General features: G+C 38.1%; 2 protein-coding genes across 6 annotated transcripts in view; one reads left to right on the plus strand and one right to left on the minus strand.

Moving 5' to 3' along the window:
• Nucleotides 1–1,230: 1,230 nt before the first annotated feature.
• dkk3b (dickkopf WNT signaling pathway inhibitor 3b) lies at nucleotides 1,231–13,932 on the minus strand. Of its 2 annotated transcripts, none has more exons than XM_053631399.1 (7): nucleotides 13,681–13,932; nucleotides 12,652–12,732; nucleotides 11,713–11,790; nucleotides 5,022–5,114; nucleotides 4,769–4,913; nucleotides 2,730–2,867; nucleotides 1,231–2,319 (listed from the first exon to the last, which is right to left on the minus strand). In XM_053631399.1, the coding sequence occupies exons 1-7, from the start codon at nucleotides 13,867–13,869 to the stop codon at nucleotides 2,300–2,302; spliced, it is 744 nt and encodes a 247-aa protein (XP_053487374.1). In that variant the 5' UTR covers nucleotides 13,870–13,932; the 3' UTR covers nucleotides 1,231–2,299. The 2 variants fall into 2 exon arrangements, with proteins under 2 accessions (XP_053487374.1, XP_053487373.1); XM_053631398.1 differs by having other exon boundaries at nucleotides 2,717–2,867.
• A 1,520-nt stretch (nucleotides 13,933–15,452) lies between these two features.
• The window catches only part of mical2b (microtubule associated monooxygenase, calponin and LIM domain containing 2b), a 66,376-nt gene continuing 65,981 nt past the window's right edge, over nucleotides 15,453–15,847 (plus strand). For 3 of the 4 annotated variants that reach the window (XM_053631400.1, XM_053631402.1, XM_053631403.1), the window contains exon 1: nucleotides 15,453–15,837. The gene's annotated coding sequence lies outside the window, so the exon portion shown is untranslated. The remainder of the gene's footprint in view (nucleotides 15,838–15,847) is intronic. The other variant, XM_053631404.1, reaches the window with a different exon arrangement.

A 15,847-nucleotide genomic window follows, 5' to 3' on the forward strand; every position in this document is an offset into this window, starting at 1 on the left:
CCGGTTTTACTCCCATTGACTCCTGACTTTCAGGTTGCCCTGTAGATAAATTAACTGCCGTTTTATTTCTTTTACCATTTACAGTTTATACTAACAGTTGTTAACTGTAAAGGAGAATAAAACAAAATGGAGATTCATTTAGCATTTATTAAAAAGAAGACTTTATTACAGGTACTCTCATGATTCTGTTGTTGAGATGTTTGATGGTCAGAAGTTGTTGATTGATTCGGTAAGGGATAATCCACGGCTAGGTGTGCGTTACAGGATTTTAATGCACGACGTGGAGTGTATTAAAATACCATGGTCGCTTTACCAGCATTACCGAGTTAAATCTCTCATTGATGTTTGTGGTGCAAAATCTGACTGAAAAGATTTTTTTTTAAATAACGTTTTTAAATTAAGTTAAATTTTTAAAAAAAAGTACTTTATTTTGTATACGTGTCGTTATATCTAGAATTCCGCCGGCTCTAACTCATACACAGAGATAAAGTAGTGCTATAAGATTACATTTATTTGAATTAGTTATAGTAAATAGTTATTAGAGAGAGAGAGAGAGAGAGACTGTGTGTGTGTGTGAATTACGCCATCTGTCTACTAATATTGAAGCTGTGAGTGTAACTGTATGTTGTTATGGTTACAGTTGTTTATAGGCAGCGCATTAATTTAGAACAGTGATTAAACTGACCAGAATTACCTGTGGTATACACGGTTTTAATGCACATCTTCCAGTTCAATTCAATTTTATTTGTATAGCGCTTTTAACAATGGACACTGTCTCAAAGCAGCTTTACAGAAACATATAAACACAGGATACGGATTTTAAGTGTGTGAATCTATCCCTATTGAATAAGCCGGTGGCGAGGAAAAACTCCCTGAGATGATATGAGGAAGAAACCTTGAGAGGAACCAGACTCAGAAGGGAACCCGTCCTCATCTGGGTAACAACGGATAGTGTGAAAGTAAAAGAAAGTTCATTATGGTTTTAACATGAAGTCCATTTGTTGAACTAGTCCACTTTTCACCTTCCAGCCAATCAGAATCGAGTATTCCGACAGACCATGTTATAATTTTCTATAACAGCAGCTCTTGACAGTAGTAGTAGTGTGAGGCGAATCACGGGTTTATTTTTGCGGACACTCCACAAAAGCTGATACATTTACAGTATATATGCAGTGGATATAACAAGTCTACACACCCCTATTAAAAAATGAAACCAAGGTAGATCATGTCTGATCTTTTTCCACCTTTAATGTGATAGAGCAAACAGCACAATTCAAGTGAAAAACAATCCGGAACATTTCAGTCGGAAAAAATAGGAAGGAGTAAAGAACTTAACGATAACTTGGTTGCATAAATGTGTTACAATGGGGCATGTTCCTGTGCTCAGATTTTACATTTTACATTCAAACTCGCGTTCAAAAGTAATTATCATACAGCTGTCATCAAGAACATCATTCTTATTTAACCCCAAATAAAGATCTTAAATAAAGCTGTTACTGTAGGACCTTCTTGGGGGATGGAAAGCTTACAAAGCAAGTACAGGATCTTATTGTCGAAAGGTATTGATCAGGACAGGGGAACAATAGAATTTCCAAAACATTAGATGTACTATTTAACACCGTGAAGCCCATCATCAACAAGTGGAGAAAATGTGGCACGACAGTCACCTCACCAAGAACAGGACATCCCTCCAAAATTGATAAAAGGACAAGACAAAAGCTTACCAGGGAGGCTGCCAAGAGACCAACGGCAACATTAAAGGAGCTGAATATCGGTCAAGTACTGATTACTCTGTGTATGTGACAACAATCTTGCAGTGGACTAGAAGAACGGAAGCTCTTTCTCACATGATCATCTGATGAGACCATGTCAACTTTTTTTTCGGGGCATAATGATAAAAGATATGTTTGGTGCAAAAACAAGATATCTAATCACATAAAGGTGAAGCATGGTGGTGGCAGCATCATGCTATAGGGCCGGAAAAAAGTTATCTTATTTATCAAGGAATTGTACTGCTTGTATGTTTTCACAGATCTTCCTTCACTATCCCAATGATCAAAAACCCTTTTAGCACATGAATTGTTGAAATGTATAATAGAGGTTTTCTCTGTTTTCTATTTTTTCCACGACACGACTATTTACAAATAACATACACGTTATATAAATATGGATATAACATTAACTGACAAGCAATAGAATACAGTAAGTGGATCATTTTAATAAGACTCAGTCGCTGTCTTGCTTCTTTATAGCGGTTAATGTAAATCTCTCAGGCTTGTGTCTCCGGTTGAGCTCTTCATCAGGCACAGGAACTCGGGACTAGAAAATAATAATAATAGACAAAATATATATATAATATATATATTACACACACACACACACACACACACACACACACACACAAGATATTCAGTGTACATTTTTAAACCAATAATTTTTTTTAAAAAGGCCTTACCTCTCTAATACCATAAACCATAAAACCAAACCGTAATGTTATTCCTTTTTCTTTATTTAAATTTGAGTATTATTATTATTATTATTATTATTATATTATTATACTAATACAAAACCTGTTTAATTCGTGAGCAAATTTAATTTTTTTACTTTCATAACAAACTTTTATTAGAAGCAGTGGGGCAATAGAGATGTATGCCACTGGATGGCGCTGCAAGACCACATTATCTGTACAGTATCTGTAGTGTGTGTGTGTGTTTACCCCAGTGGCTGGCACTGCAGGCCTGCAGCACATGGACAGTGTTCATGAGGAGCCTCATCGTCCCACATCAGCAGCTCCAGCAGCTCATTCGGCTGATCGTAACAGCTCTGACCCTCCAGAGGCCTCGGCCTGCACACCGGATACAGCAACGCTACACACACGCACACACACACAAAGGAGTGGTTAATCAGATTATGTTAAATTAATATCACATCATGAAATGTGTTTGTATTAAACAGTGATGTCATGTCTATAAAGACTTTTTCCACTTCTTTCTTTTCTCTCATTTCATTTGTTGTTTCAATAAAAACTGTCTATCTGTCTTTCTCATTTTCTTTTTTCTTTCTGTCATTTCAGTTTTTCCTGTTTCAATGTTTTTCTCTTTTTCACAAAATCTTTCTTTTGCACAATCATTTTTTCTTGCTTTCTTCAACATAACCTTTCTTCTTCAAAATCTTTTTTCTTTCTTTCCTTCCTTCTACAAAATCTTTCTTTTTCTAAATTCTTTCTTTCTTTCCCTTATCTTTGTCATTTCAGCGTTTAAATTCTCTGTAAGAAAAAATAATTCTTTATTTCTTTGAGAATGCATGTCACATAATGGAGGTTAAAGGATACAAATACAAATGCAGATGCGAGCTTTATTAGAAAAAGGCAGACAAATCTGAATCATGAAACAAAAGCGTGGTCAGAAACAGGCAATGGGTGAGGCGATCTGCAAACGGGAATTAAACAGGCAAGGCAAAAGCACGAAACAAGAAACGAGATCAAAAACTGGTAAACAAAACCCGAGGAAAGCGGCACAAAGGCTTGGTACGGTGATGAACTCATGCAATACTTTGCGCTGAACACAGACACACGAGGGGTTTAAATATCAAATGTAATCAGGGGTGAATATAAAACAGCTGAGACTAATGATGACACGTACGGGAAACAACCAATGGCAATACAGCGGCAGAGACAGGACATAAACCATAATAAAACACACGTGTCAGAAGTAAACAAACTCAACGTAAATGACAAACCCGCGCACATGCTTTGAGCTCGCGCTTCGGTATTCCCGCGCTTTGCACGAGGGGAAATCGTGACAATGCATTTACCTTTTCATCATTAACGCTTTGATTTATATTTGTGGATTGTTTTCTTGTTGCAGGTTACACTCACATTTAATTTTTAATATTTTGTACAAATAAATGTCCATCATCTTTTTTTCTTCTTTTTTTTATAAACAAGGGAGCTGGATTTGGGGCAGGGGTGGATTCGGGGCAGGGCTGGATTTGGGGCAGGGGTGGATTCGGGGCGGGGCTGGATTTGGGGCAGGGGTGGATTCGGGGTGGGGCTGGATTTGGGGCGGGTCTGGATTCGGAGCAGGGGTGGATTTGGAGCAGGGGTGGATTTGGAGCAGGGGTGGATTCGGGGCGGGTCTGGATTAAGAGCAGGGGTGGATTCGGGGCAGGGGTGAGTGGGATCTCCTAATGATAAGGGCGAACACTGTTCTGTTGACCCTGTTAGGAAGTTAAGTTAAAAAAAAAAAAATTCCTTCTACAAAACCTCTTGTAGAATTTTTCTTTCTGCCTTTTTCCATTTTTTCCCTTTCATTAAAAATTCTTTAAACATCTTTTGGATTTTTTCCTTTCTTTCATTCTTTCTTTCTTTTTTCTCTATTTCTACCTAACTTCCTTTCTTTCCTTTTTCTTTCTTTCTCTCTTTCTTTTCAACTTTTTTCTTTCTTTCTATAAAACCTTTGTATTTTTTCCAAACCTTTCTTCAAAAAATTTCTTTCTGTATTTTTTTTCATTTTTTCGTTCATTCTTTTTTCCATTTTTTCTTTCTTCAAAAATTCTTTAAAAATCCTTTTCTTTCTTTGCCTTTTGAATTGTTCTCTCTTTCTTCCTGTATTTCTAACCCTCTCTGCCTCTCTGACTTCATTCTTTCTCTTTTCCTTTTTTTACATGCCCGGTTAAGTATGTGATTTGACACACTTCTGGTCTACTACAGAAGCACAGGGAGTTAGAGAACCCTGTGTGAGAACCCTGTGTGAGAACCCTGTGGTACCTTTGTGTACGGCGCAGCAGTGCAGGGTGCTGCAGTCGCTCTGGTACTGACAGATCGTCCCTGAATCTCCTCGGGTTTTGTTCTGCGTGCACACACCCCACACACACAGCTGTTCTCCACAGCACTCCTCGTCCTTCTCACACTCCTGCAAACACGAGGGAGAATGTCATGGGAGAAAGGTCTGAGTGGGAGAACTTCAACACAGCGGCATGAGAAAACCATAATGTCAGTGTGAGGTGCAGAAATGCCTCACCATGTTTGTGGATTTACACGAAACACATTTGGAGCTGCTGATATTGTACAGACAGTAGCTGTCCTCCTCACAGTCTTCATCAATCAGACACTCCTGCACACACACAAACACACACACACACAGTAAAAATGTTACATCATATAATGTTATCTTTTCATGCAGGGGCAAACACAGGCTGCCTGAGGGGCAGGGGACAAAAAAAGTAAAAAGGGGGGCATTGACATGTTTTTTACACCCAGAGGGCACTCAGTTTAATTTTGTTATATGTATGGAATCCCATAGGGTACCATTTACATATTCTCCATGGGAATTAGAAGTGCCTTGATGTTTCCTCGCATGTAGGGGAACCCTAGAGGGCACTTCATCATCTTTCTTGCACATAGGGGAACCCTAGAGGGCATTTATATTATATTTCCTTGCACATAGGACGACTGTAGAGGGCAGTATTTCGCATCACCTTGCACATAGGGAAACCCTAGAGGGCACTTCATCATATTTCACCACATATAGGGGAACCCTAGACGGCACTCATCATGTTCCCTTGCATGTAGGGGAACTATACAAGGCACTATATCACATTTCCTTGTATACATATAGGGGAATCCTAGCGGGCACTCATCATGTTTCCTCACATGTAGGGGAACTATACTGGGCACTATATCACATTTCCTTGTATACATATAGGGGAATCCTAGAGGGCACTCATCATGTTTCCTCGCATGTAGGGGAACTGTAGAGGGCACTTCATTGTATTTCTTCACATGTAGAGGAACCATAGAGGACACTATATCACATTTCCTTGCGCTTAGGGGAACCCTAGAGGGTGTTTCATTGTGTTTCTTCACATGCAGGGAAACCCTAGAGGACACTTCATTGTGTTTCCTTGCACTTGGGGAACCCTAGAGGGCACTTCATTGTGTTTCCATGCCCTTGGGGAACCCTGTGTAGGAAGGAAAGTTCATAGGTTCAACATTTTTGGCAGCTAAAGGGAAATGCATTATGGTGGAGACTGTAAATAATAGGCTTATGCTCATTTTGGTTTGTTCCAAGAAGAGTGATTTGGTATGTGCATGCATGCGTGCGTGTGTGTGTGTTTGTGTGTGTGTGTGTGCGTGTGTCTGTGTGCGTGCGCGTGTGTGTGTGTGTGTGTGTGTGTGTGTGTGTGTACACTCCCAGACCAGGAAATTCCAAAAGATTAATCCTCCACCCGAAAAAAACCAAGAAGGACTGATAGTGCTACAGCTGTGTACTTCTGTTAACAGAAAGATCTCTTTTCTTATAGGTAACACTTTATGTAAACCTTGTGTCATAAAGCTGACATAACCAGGTCATAAGGGTGTCACTGAAGATGTCATATGCTGTCAGTTTATGTCCAGTGATATCCGTGTCATAATGTTTGGTGCCATGACAGCTTCTCACGCATGCTCTTTTTTTTCTAAATGCACTCAAATTCGAAAAAGCATGTTGAGGTAAGTTTGAGTAATTTGCTAATAAGTTAGCCAGAGGCCTGTTCCACAAAGCCGGTTTTGGTGGCTACTCGGGAAAGTTTGCGTTTAGGTTGAGCAAACTCTAGTTTTCGGTCTCAACAAGGTGGATTGCTTTTTAGCAGAGCAAGTTTAATTCTGGGTAAGAGAAGTCAAACCCAAATTGGACCAATCAGCTGTGAGCAAAGTGATATACATGATCCTTTAGTGTATGTAGCGATGGCTTCACCGTTTGTAGAGAATCCTGTGGAGCTCAAAGCGCAAATAATAAGAAGGGCACTCCCCTGGATTTTCCCCAATGACCATCTGTATGAAAGATATGGATTTTCGTAGATATACCATCTACATATAGAACTATACCATCTAGCCGAAGCCACGCTCTTACTGTACCGCAAACTGTACTGTATGTATTGCTTTGCAGTTCTTTGTGAGTAGTATATTTTATGCAGTGGCATTATTCTAGTCCTAACATATTTTCACAGATTAATATTTCTTTTATTAATATTTAATTTGAAACAATTGTCATTTATATTAAATTACATGAAATATGTCGGGGTAATAAGTTTTCAATCCGTTTATTCTCATTGTAAAAACCACTGTATAGTAAACTTACGCATTTACACAATCAGCGGTTTTCCCGAGCCGAAACGGTGTGATTTTTGCGGTTAGTGTAGATTTAAATTCCTCATGTTCCCCAAAAAGTATGCGCACGTGCTTTTTTCCATGTTGAACGCTATTGGCTGCAAACATTTGGCTTTTATATGCACGTGCACGCTGGGTAAACATCGATTCAGGGTTAAAACCTGGGTTGATTGAGAAAGTTAACCTTAATTAACTGGGGTTGGATTTTTTTTGGTTTTGTCAACTCAAAACTTACTCTGCAACACTGAGTTAATTCAACTCGCTTTGTGCAACAGGCCTCTGTTTACTTTGCTACTAGCAGGATTTCAATAGCTAACATAACTGGCTTGGCAGCAACTGAATTTTTAGCTAATGGCAAATATTGCAGACTTACAAAGATTGAAAGATGTTTTCATATAAATTTTTTTTTAAAACAAAACGCATCCTCTAACAGTTTTAGATAAATAATAAAAGTTACTTTTAGCATGAAACGTGTTTAATGTTTCGTTTAAACGTGAAACTAGCTTAATTTAATACATTTTAAACATTTACCTTTTGCTTTTTTTTTTTTTGCATTTAAAAGGAGCAACTTGGTATTTTTGGCTGGATTTGTTGACTTTTATTTGAGTAAGAAATTGAGACATTATCTACTGTATACTTTCACTTAAAGTGCACCTATTATGGTTTTTCAGATATTACCATTCATGTAGTGTGTTATAGAGCTGTTTGTGAATGTAAAAAGTCTGCAAAGTTTAAAAAATCAAAGTGAACGACAAACAGAGTTATTGACTCCCAAAAGAAGGAACCGATTCTGAACAGCTGAAACGAGTCGTTAGTAATTCCAGACTTACTTCCTGTACTAACCTACGTAGGTTTGTAACAAAAAACCCACCTCTGGTCTTCATCGGCTGCTCGCGAACAGACGGAGCTAAAACTCGTTATGGTAGTGGGCGTTTATTTTTTGAAACACGCTGACATCGGTAGACCAATCACAACAGACTGGGACATCTGACCAATCAGAGCAGTGTATGCTCTCTGAAAGGAGGAGTTTATAGAATGAACCCTTTAGAACGGATCATTTACGGAGTCGTTTTTGACACTGAGGGAAAAAAGGCAATGCTGCAATTTAAATTATGAGCACGTTAAAGTGTTTTTTGACCTTGGATGCAGGTAAATCTATTGTACGTTTCAAAACCATAATAGGTGCGCTTTAAGTATAATTTCTCAACACTAAAACTGAAGCGCTTGCTATGTATTATGGGAAAACATGACATCATGGCCGCTGCAACTACACAGTTCTAAACACTCAGAAGCTACGACTATCGAGACGTCTTGTAAAAATAAATTGTTTGTGTTCTAGCGTTTGGGCTATTTCTTAAAGTGGCGGAGGTTCTAGCAGGAACATTAACGAAACAGTTGGGAGCTTGTACCTTTGAGGTCTTATCTAATGAAAACACCTCCAGCTGATACCGGGTGTTTTTTCCCTTCACAGCGCTGTGGAGCACTTAACAGATCGAGTTAAACGACTCCAGCAGTGCATTCGCTGGAAGTTTAAGTATAAAGCAGTTAGAGGGAGGAAACTCTCTACGCCCGCCACCTCATCACACTCTCGAGATCAGAGCTCTGCTGCAGAGCACAGCCTGGCGTGGGAGACTTTTACAAACTCAAGAACAGCTCCAGTCTGGAAAACATTTCCTGCACGTCACCACACTATACATTCAGCTATTCTCCTTCAACTACACACAGTGTAGGTTTCAAGGTATTTTAAAAGATTTTGCTGAAGTGTAATCTGCAGTAATATAAACTAGTCCTCAAAAATCATGTTCCAGTCAAATTGGTAAATAGTGTATTTACTATATTGTTGTTAACATCTGTTACCAAACCGAATAACAGAAACAAAAAAGTAATACTGGTAATTATAGTCATTAGTTAAAAAAAAAAAAAAAAAGTAAAGTAAAAATATCTTCATTATAGACAATTCCAACTAATATTTCTATTTAATAAATAGTTTTAAACAATTTTTAAAAAAAATAGATTTTTTAAAACTCATTTCAAGCTTGAAATTGTTCTTATTCTAACAGGGACGGGGGAACAAAAGGCTGGAAAAGTAAGTATTACTAAAAAGAAACAGCTGGAGGTTAATTGGAAACAGGTCAATGACATGACTGGGTATATATAAGATAAGAGTATCTTAGAGAGGCAGAGTGTTTCAGAAGTAAAGATGGGCAGATGTTCACCAATCTGTGAAAAACTGCATCTACAGTTTGTGGAACAATTTCAGAAAAATGTTCCTCAATGTAAAATTGCGAAGACTATGAATATCTCATCATCTACAGTACATAATATCATCAAAAGATTCTGAGAATCTGGAGAACTCTGTGTGTGCAAGGGACATGGGTGAAAATCAATACTGCATGCCCATGATCTTCGGGCCCTCAGGCGGCGCTGCATTAAAAACAGGCATGACTCTGTAATGGAAATCACTGTATGGGCTAAGAAACAACTCCAGAACTCATTGTCTGGGAACACAGTTCGCCGTGCCATCCACAAATGCTGGTTAAAGCTCTATCATGCAAAGAAGAAGCCATATGTGAACATGATCCAGAAACGCTGCTGTCTTCTCTGGGCCAAAGCTCATTTAAAATGGACTGAGGCAAAGTGGAAAACTGTTCTGTGGTCAGACGAATCAAAATTTTAAATTCTTTTTTGGAAATCATGGACGCCACGTCCTCTGAACTAAAGAGGACTAAAGAGGAGAGGGACCATCCGGCTTTTTATCAGCGCACAATTCAAAAGCCTGCATTTCTGATGGTATGGGGGTGCATTAGTGCCTATGGAATGGGCAGCTTGCACATCTGGAAAGGCACCATCAATGCTGAAAGGTACAGTATATACAGGCTTTAGAGCAACATATATTTCCATCCAGATTCCATCCCATCTTTACTTCTGAGAGACTCTGCCTCTCTAAGATACTCTTTTTATATACCCAATCATGTTACTGACCTGTTAACCAATTAACCTAAAACTCTGCATTTGTGACATCGCAAATTTTGCATAAAAGTTGCAGCAAAATCAAGCATTTTTAGCTGCAACAATAAAAATAAAAAAAAAACCTCTACTGTACGGACTGGGAAACACAGGATAAATTTCTACATTCAAGATGTTTCCACTGCTACGATATCGTTCATGCATTGCACCAGTGATTAGGTTGTTTTCTAGAAGAAGAATTTTTTTCTTGCTGAAAGAAAACACAATACAAACATTTTTTGATTTTTTTTTTTTTTACAAAATCTCAGTCGAGACCAAGACCATACTTAGCTAAACCAGTATCCAAGAACGGCAACAGGTCCAAGTCAATATAGAAAAAGTCTCCAGACCAGACGCGAGTCATACAGCCCTAGTTTCAGGCCCTTTGAAATTTCCATTTGTCTTTCTTAGTAGTTGAACTATGAGGAACATCATTTCTTATTATCTTAGTCATCGACCAATCAGATCAGTACTCATGATCAGAGCCATTATCGCCCAGGGCCTTGATTTTGCCCGCTGTATAAAACCATCCCGCAATGTGTAAAAGTGTATGTGTAGGCTACTCTACATGCAAAAGGAACATACAGTAGCACGACTTTTATCCTGAATGATGTCATTACTGTCATCTATTTGAAACCACTTAATGACGGGTTGCTACGCAGCACTATGCTAACCGATCCAGTGGCATCATGGCAGGAATACTGGTGCCACGTGTCATTCCGTCACCACACTCCTCCAACCTTGCTTTCCATGCATTCCTTCCAGCCTGCCTAATCACAGTAAACTAAGTGCAAATGCCACCACAACACCACCGCTAATGGCAAGCTGCAGCAGTCGTGGTGTGGAATTAAACCCCGCTCACGTCTTCCTTGGCAGCGTAAAGCAGAACCGTTACTGCCTAACTCCAGACATTGTATAATAACGACGGTTTAGATTCATATCATTTCTAATTATTTCTGTTATCAGGTTGACTTCATATGTGTGTAAATCCAGGAAGTAACTATTAGACTAGTATTAAAGTGTCTGGTGTCTACAGTTATGGCAGAAAAATAAGATTTTCCAATCTAAAAAAACATGTGTTCTGGGGTCAATAAACTTGAGAGTTTACAAGCAGGATTTGCGAGACAAAAAAAAAAAAAAAAGCAGGGGAAATGTTGAATCAGGAGCTGTGTGAGTCATGTAGCACTGGAAACATGTTGTGCAAGTTGTGACAGAGAAGTGGATCAAGCCCAAACATGTGCCATCTGCTTTTCAGCAAATTAGTTCATAACATCATGCATTACATTTCCCCCTGGAAATGTAAATACTTCTGTCTCCAATGAGCTGTCCTGGTAACGGGGTTTGAGACAGTAATAAAAAGCGACGATTGTTTTATAGACTGCTGCGTGATGTTATTAACCTCAAACCATCCATTAAATATGACATGGGTGCCAGCAATAACGGCTTGTTTGCAAGAATAAATTTTCTCCGTGACCGCATGCAAACAAACAACAATAAAGATTTTGCTTATAGTTAATGTTGTGGTTGGGTATGAACCGTGTGTGTATGTGTGTACTCACATGGTCCACCTCGTTCCAGCGGCTATCCTGAATGAGGGGTGTGGAGGAAAGTGTATCTCCTGACTCTCTGTCTGAGTCCTGGAGGACAAAATTGAGGTGTTTTCAGGGCGACAAACATTAAGTTAGTGATCAACAATAGTTTTCTGTTCATTAGAGATACATAAGATATATAATTTGAAACATTTGAATCACTCTTACCAAAGTATAATTAAGCAATTAAACACTTGTGGGTATGCGGTTATAGGAAAATAATCATCAGTAGGGTGATGTGATGTGGCCTGGTGCAGCCGTTATCACCTGAAAGTTGATTATTTTCCTATCACAGCACTTCCCAAAGTGTTTTATTCAGTCCCTCTAGGATTCTGCGATCGCAGAAATGAACACAAAATCAAGGAAACGCCGCGATATTCAGAGGAACGTGCAATGTTCTGAAATTACTGCAGAATTTCTGCAGATTTGGGCCGAGACACATCATGCGACATCATCACAACACGCATTCAGACAAATCCTGCTTCGATTCATGTGCGTCCAACATGATTACAGCTAAAAGGTCTCATTTACCAACAAACATCACTGTGATAGAGCATGCAAAACAATTTTGAGCAACTACAATTTCACAATTTAAGTAGTTTTCCACAAAAAAGCACAAAAAAAAAACTCCACAAGTTGCATTGCAAATTTTGAAGAAAGCCGCAGCAAAATCAAGAATTTTTGGCTGGAACAATCACAAAAAAACTCTGGGAAATCCTGCATGGACTGTTTATTCTGCTTATGCTGCAGTTTTCCCGGTGTTTGTAAATTATTTTTTTTAAAAATAAATGACACGTCATGCTTTTTCTGGAAGGTTTGCTAAACAAATTAGTTCCTATCATCACTTACGTTAGTGATCTTAGTGATCAGTTTTTTTACTGTCCTGTGGGTGAGAGGGTGAAGGCCCACCTTGTCTCCAGTCACGTTGGGATTGGGGTGGCCAAAAGGCAGACGGTGTCCATATAGAGATCTGGAGGTCTCATTCGCCATCTAAATATAGAAAATCGAAATAATAAAGCAAATTTTTTTTTAACTAAAAATGCTGCATTTATTTGTAAAAGGGAAAATGGACATTCAGATATGATCAGATCATTTTAAAGTGGCAATTTGTCATTTTGAAGTCAATTCATTTTAATGTAATCTTTTAAAGCTTTAACAGTAGACTTTGTCACAAAGCAGCTTTACAGAAATCCAACACGACCACCATGACTTGGATGAGGATGAAGAGCATACTGAAGATGAATGAGTGAATCATACAGTGAAAAGAAAACCCTCTGCTCCCTGTGAGGTAATTACAATAAAAACTTTGACAACTTTGCCCTTCCCTGAAAGTCATTTCGCACAATCTCATGAAATTGCTCCTACATTCAAGTAAAACTCATAACTTGGAATTATGACTGGGACGAAAACACCCCCTCCACTCAAAATTTCTGCTCGGACTATTCCAGCTGTTTTATTAATTTACAGCCCAGAAATTTGTAAACAGAAGCCTTAATTAAAGAAACAAACGCGACGTAATATTACAAAGCACAGTTTTTCCAAAGTGTTCTTGGAAGTCTATTATTATTATAGGTCTAGGAACACTTTAAAATATTACATGCCGCACCTTTAAAATGTAACATATAGAAAATTGGACAGAGAGGTGATTATAAATAAGGCCAGAAAATCATATATTCCAGCTGGGTTGGTCTGAAACAGATGATTTAAGATGCAACATCAAGGATTTCTAGCTATCTTTATAAGAATCTTCCAAATGTACTGTGCATCATCTGTTAAGGGGAATTTTAGTTTTGTCTCTTAAATGTCTCAAGCCAAGTATTTATGACTCTCATCCATCTTCAACTCACCTGAACCAGCAGATCAGAACCTCTATAGCCTCATTAATCCACCTCAGGAGTTGGAAATGAACAAAAAAAAATGAGTAGCTCTGTGTACTACCTGATGCACGGCCTCTTCAAGTTTCTGCTGCGTGTCCTCCATAAGCTTTTCCACCTCCTTGAACATTTCATTTAAAGTTAATTGGCCCAGAGCCACATGTTCCCCCAGGGTCTCACTGAGGTCCAAGGGTCTCTTCTGATCTGCCTTCACAAGACTAATAGTGAGAGACATGAGAGTAAGGAGCAGCATCGTTGTGGTGGCACGGAGAGACTCCTTCAGTCTGACCTCAGAGCGGATTGAAGGGAAACTGACGAAGGGGAGGAAGAAAAAGCTGGGGCAACAAAAAAAAACCCCTCTCTTGGCTTTCTAAATGCCTGTGTTGTTAAAGCGACAGTGCAACATTCTTGTTTTCCTTTAAAGAAGTCACATACTGTTTGAGCTATAGCACTCAAGCTATAATACAGAATAAAATACTACATTATAATAGACCTTTATATAATTGCCTTTTAACCTTTATACTCAATTTAGCAGTTAAAATATCCTGCATTCCAACAATGTTTGGGAAAATATGGCATTCATATTGAGAAGTTCTTTGATAAGTCTTAACAATTTTCAAAACTCCTAGTAACCTGTGAGTGGAGTGGAGCTTATTATAACAGCAACAGTGGGAAATAAATCTGAAATGGGATGTTCTAAATGCACATATGGGTGTGATAGTCTTAACTTTGCGCAAAATTTATTTGCACATGCACCAGTAGGTTGTTCATGGGAGTCACGACTATCTTCTGTTTTATCAAAAGATTTACTTTCTTTGGTTGTAAATGTAAAAAAAAAAAAGTATTACAAAACCTTTTTTTTCAAAATCTACCTGTAATCTGATTACTTTGTTTTTTTTTTATGTAGCTGTAACAGATTACAGTTACAAGTTTTTTGTATCCTGATTATGTTACACTGTTACATGTATTACTTCCCAAGCCTGCCATTAACCTTTTTTCCTGATAGTATGATTTAAGGTCCTCTTTGGGAGACAGCCAATGGATCTATACATGAAGTAATAAATCAACAAACTCTTTCTTGTCCTGTAGATGGCAACAGACTACAAGCTCTCTTTTACTATAATCTCATACTACATAAAGACATTCTGTATCTCTATAAGCCTACTACACTATGTGCACCTGCCACCTTAGAACAGACACTAAAGGTCATTTTAAAACTATTTGGATGATTTCAACATTTTTACATTGGTACAAATTTTTTTTTTTTATGATTTAAGATATGATTTGATGAATGAAAATTAATTTGTGCCACAAATGCAAAGTTCTATGTGGCTCATTAGATGTATTGGTGTTAATTACTAAGGGCCATGTGTACATTTAGACTTGTTCAGGGTGACATGGTGACCTGCCTCTGAAAACTGATGCTCGGTGGCAGCTGCTATGTGGCAAATGCACTAAAATATGAGCTGCTTGCTTGCATGAGCTTGTTTGTGCTATGTAGGCTAGGTTTGCTATTTTTCAGTGTTATTATTATTCATATAATTTATTGTTTTTAATTCATTCCATTGCCTTAATTAAAGAATATATATATATATATATACACATACATACATACATACATACATATATATATGTGTGCGTGTGTATATATATATATATACATATATATATACATACATACATTCATACATATATATGTATGTGTATATATATATATATATATATATATATATATATATATGAATACATACATTTGTGTGTTATATATATTAACAGTAGCTTGGATGTGCCATTCAAATGCATTATATATGACTTTTAAAATTAATTATATTATTGGGGTGGGTTTGTTTGTTTGTTTGTTTGTTTGGTTTTTTTTTCTTTAGCGTTCACTGCAAATGGAGCTTAGCACAATGGTTTAAGAAGTCAGTCCTCGGTTTTGATTGGACCCACCAAGTTTATCTTTGCTTCTGATTGGACAGTGACAGCCCTAAGCCCCGCCTTCTGTTATAAAATGCAGAGAGGCTCACACAGTGTGCTTGAGAAACGGTACGGACAGCTGGAGGGGAGAAGGGAGCACCTAAATAGCGAATGTTTTTCTTAGATAAGTTTGTTTTAAAGACTAACACAGTCCAGAATAGTTGACAGAAAGTTTACGGATTTATACCCGAAGTTAACAAGATAAGCACTGGATTAGAAAGAAGCTGGGCGTCAAATAAAGCCGGTGAGTGAGT

This window comes from Ictalurus furcatus, chromosome 8, assembly GCF_023375685.1.
Source record: "Ictalurus furcatus strain D&B chromosome 8, Billie_1.0, whole genome shotgun sequence".
NCBI classification, from domain to species: domain Eukaryota; kingdom Metazoa; phylum Chordata; class Actinopteri; order Siluriformes; family Ictaluridae; genus Ictalurus; species Ictalurus furcatus.